Below are 12524 nucleotides of genomic sequence, written 5' to 3'. Positions count from 1 at the left end.
TAACTGTAGAACCTTTTTCAAGTGAATTAGATCATGCAGTGTTGTTGTGCTCCCTGTGCTTTTAGATGACTTTCTACCTGTTTTCGAAGCACCTAAAGCTATTTAAACAACGTATCTAACACTAATATAGTGTCATACGGTCACTTTCTATGCAGACTATTAATGTGGGGGAAATAGATATGACTTTGCTGCTTTAACTGTCTATTAGCCCCATGGCACTGTACTTGGCTGCAATGCTTGGCAGCAGAAATGAACACTGAAGTGAGACACAAAACTTTAATCAGAACAGATGGCCGGATACAAAATCAATGTGGAAAATAAGGCAATACACATATTGGAATTAGCCACTGAACATTTCCTCTAATGCCGGGGACAGTTTATAATTAACTCTAACACACAGTGTGAGTTTTTCTTACCTGACTCTGAACTGTTCGCTACATTAAACAAGTTTGCTTTTATGTAAAAGTGTCAGGTTAGAACTGACATACATACATAAACTTACATAAAACCTGTGAGACCATGTTGAGGTAATCATCTATAATCTGAACTTTTTTCAAACTTTTCTCCCTCAAAAGCACATAAACATAAATAAACAAACACACACACACACACACACAAAACTTTTACTGCATCCCATCTGCCTGTTTCCTTCCACTGACAAACAACTTCCTGTCCCTGGCCATAACTTTTGGGAAATATCTGCTGGCTTCTTATTAGCTGCATCAAACAGCAGAGCCTGAAAACACCATGTCGCTTCATGGACACTTTTACCTTATCTCACCCCACTCTTCTCCCTCCATATTTCTTCATCTGCCACAAACTGCCCTCTTCTAACTCCTAGTAACTGCTTTCATGTGAGACTGACAGAGAGCTACACACAGATTTGAAGCCTTTTCCCCAAATTCTGTCACACATTTGCTCTACTAAGGCTAAAATGTCACTCATCGATCTATAGACTCTGTAAAGTCTCGTCACTCAACTACACATACTTTCTTTGCACTTTCTTTTTCTCACAGTGGAGAAACAAGTGAGAAGAGACAGGCAACAGGGGATAGATGCTTGACAGTGTAAATCAAGCCTAAGAAGGAAAGTCGGAATAGTGAAGAGCCACTGTTGTGTGAGACAGCCAGGTGTATAAAAGAATGGTTTTGTACATTATTTTCTTTATATTTTAGTCACATTTATACAGCCCTAAGTCTCCAGTGTCTAGAATTGTAGAGTGTAAGACAGAAAACAAACCGTAATCAAAATGTAATTTAAGGATTTGTTTTCCAAGTCATCAAGACAAAATGCTCATCGAAGGGGGTCCAAAGTAAACTAATCAGAAGTGAATCATGATGGCACTGACTGACTGATTACAGTGACCCTTCAAATCAGACTGGCAGCTATTAAATATAGCTGCTCTTTGCTCCATTTTCCTTGACTGTTCTGGGAAAAGATTATTCCCCTTGAAGGCCTTTTGAGTGAAAACATCCCATGGAGCTTAGCTCTGCAATGGTTTCACCAGACCCCAGGGAAACATAACTGTGCCCAAAAAATTCTGGTGACATGATTGAAAAAATATAATAAAATCCCACTTTACTTGTTCATTGTTCTGTTTAGAGAAGACAACAAGGGGCAGGATTCAGAGGAAACCACAATGGGATGTAGGCTGTCAAATGGAAGTAATATGATGTTAAAGGCCAAGTCCATCTGCATACTTTTCCTGATTTTTCAAATGAAAATGCCCACTAAGCCTTAGCAAAAAGCAGTGATGTTGGTTACCAGAGCAAGCTAATCAATAAAGTTATGAATAATGTGAACGCTCACACTAGCTGAGTCAACGTTAGCTGTGCTTAGCTTGGAAATAACCACTGCTGCGGACGCCACGTTAGGCATCGGTAGCAGTAGACCAGCAACTCCTGTATTCTGTGAGGTGAAAGTACTGTTTTTGTCAACGGAGCCTGGTGGAATTGAAGAGTGTGATATAACAGCTTCAGTTCCCCGTTGATTGATTAGTTGGTCAGTTTGTGGTATTGTGTGACTTTTCGGACCCGACCTAACGTGGCATCCACAGCCTTACGTGGCTCAGCTTCCTGTCTGCTTCTCCAAACTGGGACTGTGCCGACCGCCATCCAAGTCTACTGAAGCAATGTCTTCATACAGAAACCTACAGGTCAGGTTACATGGGAAAATGTTTTAGAAGGGCTTGGGAAAACAGCATTTTGACCTAAAACATATGCACCAAAATGTGAATGTTTGGATTTGAATACATAAGGAACACTACTGGGAAGCTACAGAATTATAAAAGACCTCAAAAACAAAAACAAAATGGACCCGCACTTTACAGTTTTTGCTGATTGCTTACACACTGGAGCAAAACATTGGCCCAGATGTGCACCACTATAAGCACAATGTCAGCCTTACACTTTTTGCAAAACAATACACACAGTGATTTGCAAAACACTAAACATACTTGTAGACCCAGAAGTATATCATGATGTCACTTCCTTGCAATTCCAAAGCACTGAAACACACACACCTATGAGCCAATCTGTGAAACACAGCATCAGTTGTGCAAACACATGATTGCTTAATTGTAGACACACCAATCAGGTTTAAGCTCTATAAAATGCAGCAGGTAAGTCTAGTATTTTCTGTACTGTATTTTCAGATTTATTTATTTTTATTTATTTTTTTACTGTAATTGTAGCCTGTACTGGATACAGTATTTTATGTTTGTTTGCTGAGCTAACAGTGGTATGCACACTACTGTAGTAGCTGTATGAAAACTGGGACATGTTTTGTTGTGATTCTCCATGTTTGACATGTTGACTGATTTGGGTATATGGAGAGAAATAAATTATATTTTCCTCAGTCTGCAGAATGGTTCTTGTGAAGTGTTTGGTGAACATATTGTATATTTGCACTGTCTCTGTGTACTTCATTTACAGTACTCTAATCACTGAGAAGTAGAATTGCTAAACGTGTTTTAGGTTAGCAACAGCAGTGTGTAACTGGTTCAAACTGAATTAAGTCATATGGTAACAAAATATGTTTTTTTTTTTATAAATTAGTGTATAGTTTTTGCAAGAGTGTTTCATTTAGCAAAGGGTCTGAGGTGATCTGCTAATTGGGTGTGTGGTTGTGCTCATTGTGTGTAGGGTTTTGAAAAACCGGTCCCTGTTTTCAAAATAGTGCTTAAGTATTCAAAAATAAAAACAACTGTAATATATGAGAGAATATGTGAGACGAAGAGGGTAAATTTATCACGTTCTTTCTTCCTGTATTTTTTACTTGTGTTTCCTCTCTGCTTTACCTTTTTAATACTTTTTGGGCTTTAAATGTAATGTTTGTATGTGCTTAGTTCATCCATCAGTGTTTTCATCATCATTCAATCAAGCAATTCACAACTTATTGCCCTGTTAAATTCAAGGTATACAGAACAAAAAACAAACTTCTTTGTTTGTTTGTATGAAACCAACTTGGTTCTGCCTGCACACTAAACTATGTGTACGCTAATCATGGTTATGTATAATTCGGTCCGTGTCTGTGTGTGTGTGTGTGTGTGTGTGTGTGTGTGTGTGTACCTGTGGCCTTCTCAGGGTTGTTACACATGAAGCAGAGCCAACCTCCCTCTTCCTCACTGTAGCCAAACAGGTCAAAGAAACGCACCTCCTCAAGCTGAATCTGGAGACTGTCCAGGTCCTGAAGACAGACAGAAAGAAAGAAAGTATGAGAAAGTATCAGAATGTTCATTAAATGTCCTGTAACTATATTTAAACTTCTTATTTGGTATATCTTTATTAATATTGAGGGTTAGGGTTAGCCTTTAGTCACAGAAGACATTTCGACATGTCACAGTAGGAAAAGAACGATTGTAAATAATACTTCAGTATCAGGGTCCTGGTATTGTGCATGCTGGCTCCCTGTCACAATCTCACAGCTTACTGGGACACTTGAATAGAACAGAACCATTGTTAATGTTATTAGTACTGTAGCACCTGTGCTTTACTATGACCGGTCAAAATGTGAAAAGGCTAATCTTCCAATACTGAGTCTGATCCATCCAATACTATTTTTCACTGCATATTACAGCTGCACAGTGCACACAGTTTAGGACTGAATTGATATATAATATTTTGGCCAGTGTACTTTATATAATATCTGAGTCAATGTTTATCAGCACAGACATCCTTTCCTCAAATACAGCTTGAACAAAACACTTTAAGGGCCCTATCTTGCACTCAGCGCAATTGCCTTTGTACACCGACGCATGTATCATTCCTATTCTGCACCCGACGCACAGCGGACTTTTCCCTCCACAGACGCACGTCGGTAAATTAGGGAATGAATTTGCGTTCCCGGGGGCGGTTCAGCGAAAAGAGGAGGCGTGTTCCGGCGCAAACGTTCCCTGGTGCTATTTTGCAGTTTCTGAAAACAATTCTGCCACTGACCAGGAAAAACCTGGTCTAAAGTCAGTAGCGCGTTATTCAGATGCTATTTTAGGGGCGCATGTTTGGCCATAATGTAGCGTGCGCACAACGCGCATACACTTTGCTTCTCTCATATTACTGAAAATGCGCTTCAGGTGTTTGGATAGGTCAGGAGGCACTTTACAGTACAGTCCTCAACAAGTCTCAGCATTCTTTGTGGCTTGTTGTGTTTTACACAACATTTCCATGAATCATGGATGTGTTGATGACATAAATGAGGAAATATTAGAGGACTTAAGGAGATGTGATGTTGAACTATGGCGGGATTGGACACTCCGGCGGAATCTGGTCCGGGAGTAATGCGCGATGTGCTCCTGGTGGAGCGGGTGGACGGAGATGGAGTGGGGGGAGGAGGAAGGGGCACAACAGGAGCAGGTGGTGCGTTTGGAGGCCCACCCTCCATGGATGCAGCAATCCTCTCCAGACTTGAGGAGATGCGCCCGAGAGGCCGCAGCAACATCACCACCCGGCCAAGACGGGCATTTATTACTTTGCCGCATCCCGGACGACTCCCGCTGGCGTGCGCCAGGCAAATTCGCAGTCATAATAGCAATCCGCCATGGAACAAGCGCGCTTGCTCTTAAAGGGAATGTGAGATGACGCTCTGATTGGTTTACGCCCAAACCACACCTAGCTACTTCAGACCAACCCATTTTAGAGTTGCGTCGGGCGCAAGAGTCATTTATCCCGCTGGTATAATAGCAACAGCGCCCGAGATCCGCCCACAAAGCTAGTTGCGTTTTGCGTTTGATAGTTGCGTTTCAGATCGTTAAAATAGGGCCCTAAATGTGTTTTTTTTTTTTTTTACCAACTTTAGCAGTGTACTGGATAAATACAAAAACACATTTTTTTTGTAAACCAAAGTGGCTCTGCTCAAATTGTTTGCACATTTTACACCTCTATTGTGTCACCTTACACAACTGGTGTACCCAGATGAAAAAAAACAAAGCATAGAAAAGTTTATTTACAGTATCAGGCTTAATATACAGTAGCTAATACTGATGCATCAGCACTGATCCTGAGGACCCGCTCAGAGTCCGCCTGCTGTTGTCTTTATTTTCTACCATCCAAAATACTATAAAGAGAAAGAAGAATTTGGGAATTTCAAGAAGAGTTTCAACCAGCACACAGAAATCTGTTAACTCTTTGTAAAGCTGCTGTTTATGCAGACACACATGTATACACAATCCCAAGCATATACACACAAATGATAAGTCACCCTCAAGAGGTCAACCTTAAAGCTTGACATTATAGTTATGGACTGTGCAACTGTGCATTGAGTGTGTGTGTGTGTGTGTGTGTGTGTGTGTGTGTGTGTGTGTGTGTGTGTGTGTGTCAGAATAGAAAGTAATGGAAACCAATACAAATCCCTGAAGACCCTCTGCACATGGTAAGAGTTACACTTCACTTTAAATACACATAAACACACTTCAGTGACAGTTAAACCCATGAGATAATTCATATTCATTTTAGGCTGGTTTTGGAGAAAAACAGGAACATTTAAGAAGATGATGGATTACTGTCATCAGTCTTCATGACAAAGAAGCAGTCCTTCTCCTGTGTGTGTGTGTGTTCATACTCTACTTCTATACATTTACCCTCAGTAGTTCTGTCGGTGTGTTCATATTAAGATAGCTGTTTAACCTATTCTCTCAATTTTGATTTCCCAGTTTAAATATCCTGACCACTACTACTACTACACACTACAACTAAGTATTCTGTTGTAAAAGCTGAGTATTTTGCCTGCTTCATCGTTTCTCTGAACTCTTTCTAAAGCCTTTTCACATTTTCTGATGATCAATTTCAGAAGGAGAGTAGTATTTCTCACCACGGCAAAGTTAGACTCACATAAAACGCCCAGAGGGAGCTGTATTTGAAGGAGTAGAAGAAAAACAGGTAGCTGCAATGGCTGAGCCACTAGTGTGTTTGACCTTTCGACCCGTGCCCCTTAAGCCAGTCCTTGATGTTAATGAGCTGTTTTTCAGTTTTCAGGTGTGTATTCCCATTTGGACCACTGAACCTATCAACACACACACACACACACACACACACACACACACACACACACACACACACACACACACAAGGCCACAAACAACCACACGTGATTGAAAGAGCAGAGCATTTAGAGTCATCAATACATCAGAGCCTTTCTTTGTGTTGTTACAGCCCAAATGACTGAGGTGGAAGGGCTTTGCCCGCAGATAATGATAAACCAGGACCATGTGTGGCGGAGAGAGACGGCCATCTGTAGGGTTACCCGATCATTATCATTACGATTCAGGGGAATGAGTGGTCTTCAGGATACACATGTTGCAACTGTGAGAAATCCTTATTTTGTTTCTCAAAATTCCAGACAGAGACAGTGTGAGAGACAGAAAGGTAGAGGTGAAAGAAATGGCAAGTATAAGAAAGACTGGATAGAGAAAACAAGAGAGAGAAATTAAAATTTCCACAAATTATGACAGTGGTGGAAATTAAACATTTTAAGTACTGTAAGTACAATTTTGAGGTACTTCTACTTTACTTGACTATTTCCATACTATACTACTTTATACTTTTACTTCACTACATTTCAGAGGGAAATATTGTACTATTTACTCCACTACATTTATCTGACAGCTGTAGCTCTACTAGTTACTTTTATAAGAATTTTACATTAAAAAACACCTGACACATGATGAGATTATAAAATGCAATACATTATGCATAGATTTAACTACCGAATGGTACTCTCACCAATTTTACACATGAAGTTCAGTTTAATCGTCATGAGGATTCTCAGTCTGTATAATGTCTTCATGTGGCTCTGGAGAGATCTTTTTACAGTAAAGTCTGAGAAAATAACTCTAAGGATGCCATCAGGGTCATCTCAGTTTCTGCTTATAACAAACAAAAATTATAAGTCTAAGCTAAGCAGGTAGTATGCAATTTCTTTCTTGCTTTTTCACTGAAAACATCTGCCTGCTGTGGCCGAAAACAATGCTATAAAAGCGGTGAGAGAGAACCAAACAGTAAAGTTGCAGGGTGGACAGCTAAACAATAAGCGTAAACTCACTATAAGGCTCCGAAAAGCCAAGAGGAGCTGCAGATTCACGTAATAATTCTCTGTAGGTTCTAGGGGTGGGAATCACCAGAGGCCCTACAATACGATATTATGACGATACTTGTCATAAGTGTCGTATGTCACAATACGATATTGTGATTTTAAACATATTGCAATATTCTGCAATATATTGCAATTTATTACCTTTTTCCAACTTCAAATTATGTCCCCAATGGAAAACTTTGTCAACATCTGTTTTATCTTTATTTTACCAACTTCCTCTTGCATGCTGACCTCACCAGAAAACAAACAAACTCAACTGCACCATCTAGTGGACTGAAAAAGCAATTGATTTAATTATTCTAGTGCCAAAAATTTACATTCTCATGTGCAATTTATATAATAAAAGATTGATACTTGGCGTCTGTGTATCGATACAGTATAGCCACAGAAAATATTCCGATACTATGCTGTATCCATTTTTTCCCACACCCCTAGGAGGTTCATCACTAAGAGTGTTTCTGATAATCCAACAAATGCCAAGGTAATTAAAATAGCCTTAATATTGTTCGCTGAATCAACTATTCTCTCAAAAGCAACAAAGGAAAGACAGAAGCGGAAAAACGATGGAAGACAGACTGTGAGTCAGAAGTTGTGCAACAGTGTGTAAGAGATAATAAATCAGTGAACACAATCCAGAGCTGAAATCTGCTGCATCACACAAGGATAAGTGAATCATTCAATTATATGAGTAGGATAGCAAACGTGTGCATTTGCTTCCTGAGTCCATTACCAGAAAACCAGAACGCATTAAACTAAAGTCTGTGTGTGCCAGGCTCACCACAGACAGGCCATAATGCACAGAGTAAATGATTTGTATATGGTTTGAATGAGCCTTTGGGAAGAAGTCGTTGTGTTTAGAGTGACAAATATGAAGCTGGGCAACAGGCTGATGTGGACAACACAAGCCCATATTTGATCCATCAGAACCAGAGAGGTGGCTTCAATAAAGAGATGAATAAACAATGGCTGGATTATGTGAGTTTGAATATAACCCATCTATCCTCATGTAACCTCCTTTACCCTGTCAGTACACCGCCTCCCTCTCCTTCTGCACCCCATACCCCCTCCCTATATCACTGTTTGCAGATCAGCATTATAATTTGATCAAGTTGTAAGATTGTAACTGCACATGACTGATTACAACTACAGGCAGACTACAACAGCAGTGGTTGAGAGCTGTAATGAATCTGCAAAATATGAAACAGAAAAAGCAACTGCTGTTCTCGCGTTCAGTTTTAAAATGCTTTTTTTTTTTTTTTTTTTTTTTTACAGTCGGGTGAGATACTTCCACTGCTTTTCTTGTAGTCTCACCTAATGTTGAACTCTTATTTAAAAGGGGAACTCCAGAGAGAGCTTTGAAGTCTGACAAATGGCCTCAAGTAATGTCAATTTAGTCAGTGTCAGTTGGTTCTGAAGACGAAAAGAAAAAGAAAAAAATAACTTGGGGAATGGAGTTAGAAAGAAGTGAGCTTACCAGACCTCTGCATGAGGCTTGAGTCTCCAGGCTACATTAAAGGTGCTCTAAGCGATGTCACACGTTTTTTAGGCTACAGCATTTTTTTTTACATACAGAAAACATTTCCTCACTATCCGCTCAATGCCTGTCCACAGAACACACTGTAAAAAATCACGGTCTCTGTAGACAAACGGCAACAAAAACAAACTGGGCCAACCTGCACCACCAAACATAACAAACAGTCTTCCAGCGTTTCAGCCAATAACCGACAAGAAGTTGTGGGGGTGGTGGTTGAGGGTAGCCTCGTGAGACCGTCCTGATTTCGCAAGCTCCAGTTTTCCACTCGCAGATCAGTCTGGCATCTTGAGGCAGAGAAAATTTGGAGCCGTTAGCCAAACGACCGGGCCAATCAGCGTTGGTTTTGAGGTGGGTTAGGTGGTGATAGACAGATGGTTTATCCAATCAGCTAACCAGTATTTTCAGACAGCGGTAGCCGCTCGCTACTGCTTTTTTTCTCTTGGATCCTTCTTTTGGAATATGGTCCATGAACCTGAAGCGGTGCCTTTTATTCCTAAATTCTCGTTACACAAACGGCAAATATCCTTTACCGACATGTTTGCATGCTGAGCTAACGAGCTATGCTTTGCCTGCAGCAGCAGGGGCGGGCTTGTGGTTGTATTTTCCTACGCTTTGTGGATCTGATTGGTTGATTTGGCCCGTCTATCACCAACATAGGTGATAAACAGATGGTTCATCCAATCAGCTAACCAGTATTTCCGCCCCTTCCCAAAAGTTCTCCAACGGAAAGTTCCCAGATGGATATGCTGAGCAAATGCGAAGCAATCCATCTGCCGGAGTCAGGTTAGGTTGAGGGGTTAGTGCGCGGAAGCAAGGAGGGAAGGGAGAGGGGACGGGATGAGGAGGAGGGAGGGGTGCGCTAGCCTGGTTTTGTTTGAAAATACGTCAACAAGAAGTGCCGTCACCCAACATCACTTAGAGCACCTTTAACAGCTACTATCATAACACATCCGAATCTCTGACCAAACAATTGTTTGTGGTCAAGTTGCAATGTGGGTAATGTAGGCACCAGGTTTTGGCAAAGAAGAAGAAGTGTGAAATAAAAAAGATGATATCTCTGAAATCATTTTATTGAGGTAATCCTCCAATTTAGCATTGCACTCCTAAAACATTTTATAAATATTCTGAGGTTATTCTATTTTTAGAAAAGCTGAAAATCAACTGCTCTTTAGCAGATGTGTTATTTTCACATTTCAAAGAAGACTTTGTTAGATAAGATAAGGCACACAATTCATTTTAAAGTTTAAGCAGTGCATGTCTAAAGTCAGTTAGACTACATGCTAGTGTGGTTGTATACGATCATTTGAACCTATAGAGAGGGGAGGAGACTTCTAATAATGAGACGAGAGGGTATGAAACAAGAAGAAACAAATGGAGAGGACAGTAGAGGAGACGAGAGGACAGACAAGCTTTATGGAGGTTTCATGAATAAACTTAACCAGAAAAACAGTGGGAGGTGGGGGCAGAAAGAGGAGTAGAGAGGGCAGTGTGAGTAAGGAGAAAGGTGAGTGGATGAGAAGTGGGAGTGTTGGAAAGGGGAGTGGATGAAGGAAATGAACAAGGCTTTATTTCTGTCTCCCTTCACATTCATCCACAGCTCTTTCTGGGCATTAAGATGTTCTGATATAGTATATATATAAGCTTCAAACAGAGGCAACAATTCTTATATGTAAACCAGATCCTAAAATTCCATTTCCTCCTTCAGCTCTTGCTTTCGTCTTCGCATCCTGCCCGTTTTGTGTGTCTTTCCTTCCCATAATGTCTTTATCTAATCTCAGTCTCAGCTCTGTCTTTACCTTTACTCTATCTCTTGGTATTCAGCCATTCTCCTTTAATCCTCTTCCTCCACCAAACTTTATCTCCACGCTCTCACTCTGAGAAAAGTGGAAGCCTGAGAAGGGAGATACTTGACAAGTATTGTTTCACCATTCTTTCTTTAGCCCAGTCTCCCATCATATCTCATGCCTTTTCCTCTTTCTCTTCCTCTTTTCTCTTGCCACATCCTCTGTAAAATTACTCTGCAATTTCTTATTTCATTGTACCTCTTCCCACTCCCACCATCCTCCTGTCTTTTTCAGTCTGCATGTTCACGTCTTCCTCCTTCATTGTGTTTTATCTTTCCACATTTTTTTCTCTCTACTTTTGCTTTTCCTATAATACTTATTTCTTTCCAACCATCTTTTTTTTACTGTTAACTCTCTCTTATCCCCTTTCTTCCTTTCCCCTCTTTAAGGTTTGACACTTCTCATTCCCTTTTTCTTTCATGCTTTATCTTAATCACTTATCTTAATCACTGCATGCTTTTTTCCAAATCTTGCCCATTTCTTTCCATAAAGTCCTTTTTTTCATCCTTCAACCTCCAATTTCCTCACTTGTACTGATTTATGTCTGTTGTGATTAACGCAATGATGGTGCAGCTCTCCAATTTCGTGGGGCTCAAGTTTAATCTTAGTTTTATCTTTATCTTTTGACCCGGCTGCCTCTTTAACTCTTTACTATTTCCATGCTTTAAACCCATTAGCTTTTTATTGTTACTGTATCTTTCTCAACTTTTTCCTCCCGAGTAACTTACCTCCCTCCATCCCTCTCCTCTTTGCTCACACCAGCTTTATATTATCTCTGTGTCATAATTCAATTCAATTTTATTTATAGTATCAAATCATAACAAGAGTTATCTCAAGACACTTTACAGATAGAGTAGGTCTAGACAACACTCTATAATTTACAAAATTCCCCCAAGAGAAAGCATTTAGTGCGACAGTGGCGAGGAAAAACTCCCTTTTAGGAAGAAACCTCGGGTGGTGAGGAAAACTTCCTTTTAGGGAGAAACCTCGGACAGATCCAGGCTCTTGGTAGGCAGTGTCTGACGGTGCCAGGTTGGGGGTGTGATGAACAGTGGCAATAATAGTCACAATAAAGATAACGGAACAGTGACTAGAAATAGTAGTTGTAGTAGTTCATGGTGTAGCAGGGCACTGCAGGGCATTACAGGGTGTAGCAGGGCACGGCAGAGCGTAGCAGGGTGTAGCAGGGCGCGGATCAGGACCACAGAGACATTGACCATGATTTAGGTGCCACCCTAATCCAAGGAAAACTGCTGGGCAAAAAAACATAAGGACTCCGGGGAATAAGCTCCCCATAAAAACTACTAAAGTGAGTCGTCAGAGGACGTAAATAACTCCCTCTTGAAACTCTGAAGCCTCATAAAGCCCCATAGTCTACTTTTAAATCTCCCTGTCAGAACAGGACGATAACCTTTTCTTTCCCAAATATGTAATATAGCTTTCCTCCCTTTCGCATCTCTTCTCTCCTTGTCTTTCACTACATGTGTTTTTTATTGGCTGACAATGACAGGAGTGAAGCTGGAGGACTAATAGAGAGGGAATTAAAGCAAAGAGGAAATGCA

At 40.5% G+C, this 12524-nt stretch overlaps 1 protein-coding gene across 3 annotated transcripts in view; it reads right to left on the bottom strand.

Annotated features, from left to right (window-relative positions):
- The window catches only part of veph1 (ventricular zone expressed PH domain-containing 1), an 88290-nt gene that overhangs the window by 16993 nt on the left and 58773 nt on the right, over positions 1 to 12524 (bottom strand). Inside the window, exons 12-13 of one of the 3 annotated variants that reach the window (XM_028572984.1) lie at positions 3570 to 3687; positions 2008 to 2149 (exon numbers count right to left, since the gene is read on the bottom strand). In XM_028572984.1, the coding sequence (XP_028428785.1) occupies positions 2121 to 2149; positions 3570 to 3687 (147 nt within the window). In that variant the 3' untranslated portion in view covers positions 2008 to 2120. Of the gene's footprint in view, positions 1 to 2007; positions 2150 to 3569; positions 3688 to 6421; positions 6496 to 12524 lie in introns of those variants that run through there. The other 2 variants (XM_028572983.1, XM_028572986.1) reach the window with 2 other exon arrangements.

Source organism: Perca flavescens, chromosome 3, assembly GCF_004354835.1.
Source record: "Perca flavescens isolate YP-PL-M2 chromosome 3, PFLA_1.0, whole genome shotgun sequence".
NCBI classification, from domain to species: domain Eukaryota; kingdom Metazoa; phylum Chordata; class Actinopteri; order Perciformes; family Percidae; genus Perca; species Perca flavescens.
This window is presented reverse-complemented; position numbering and strand designations above follow the sequence as displayed.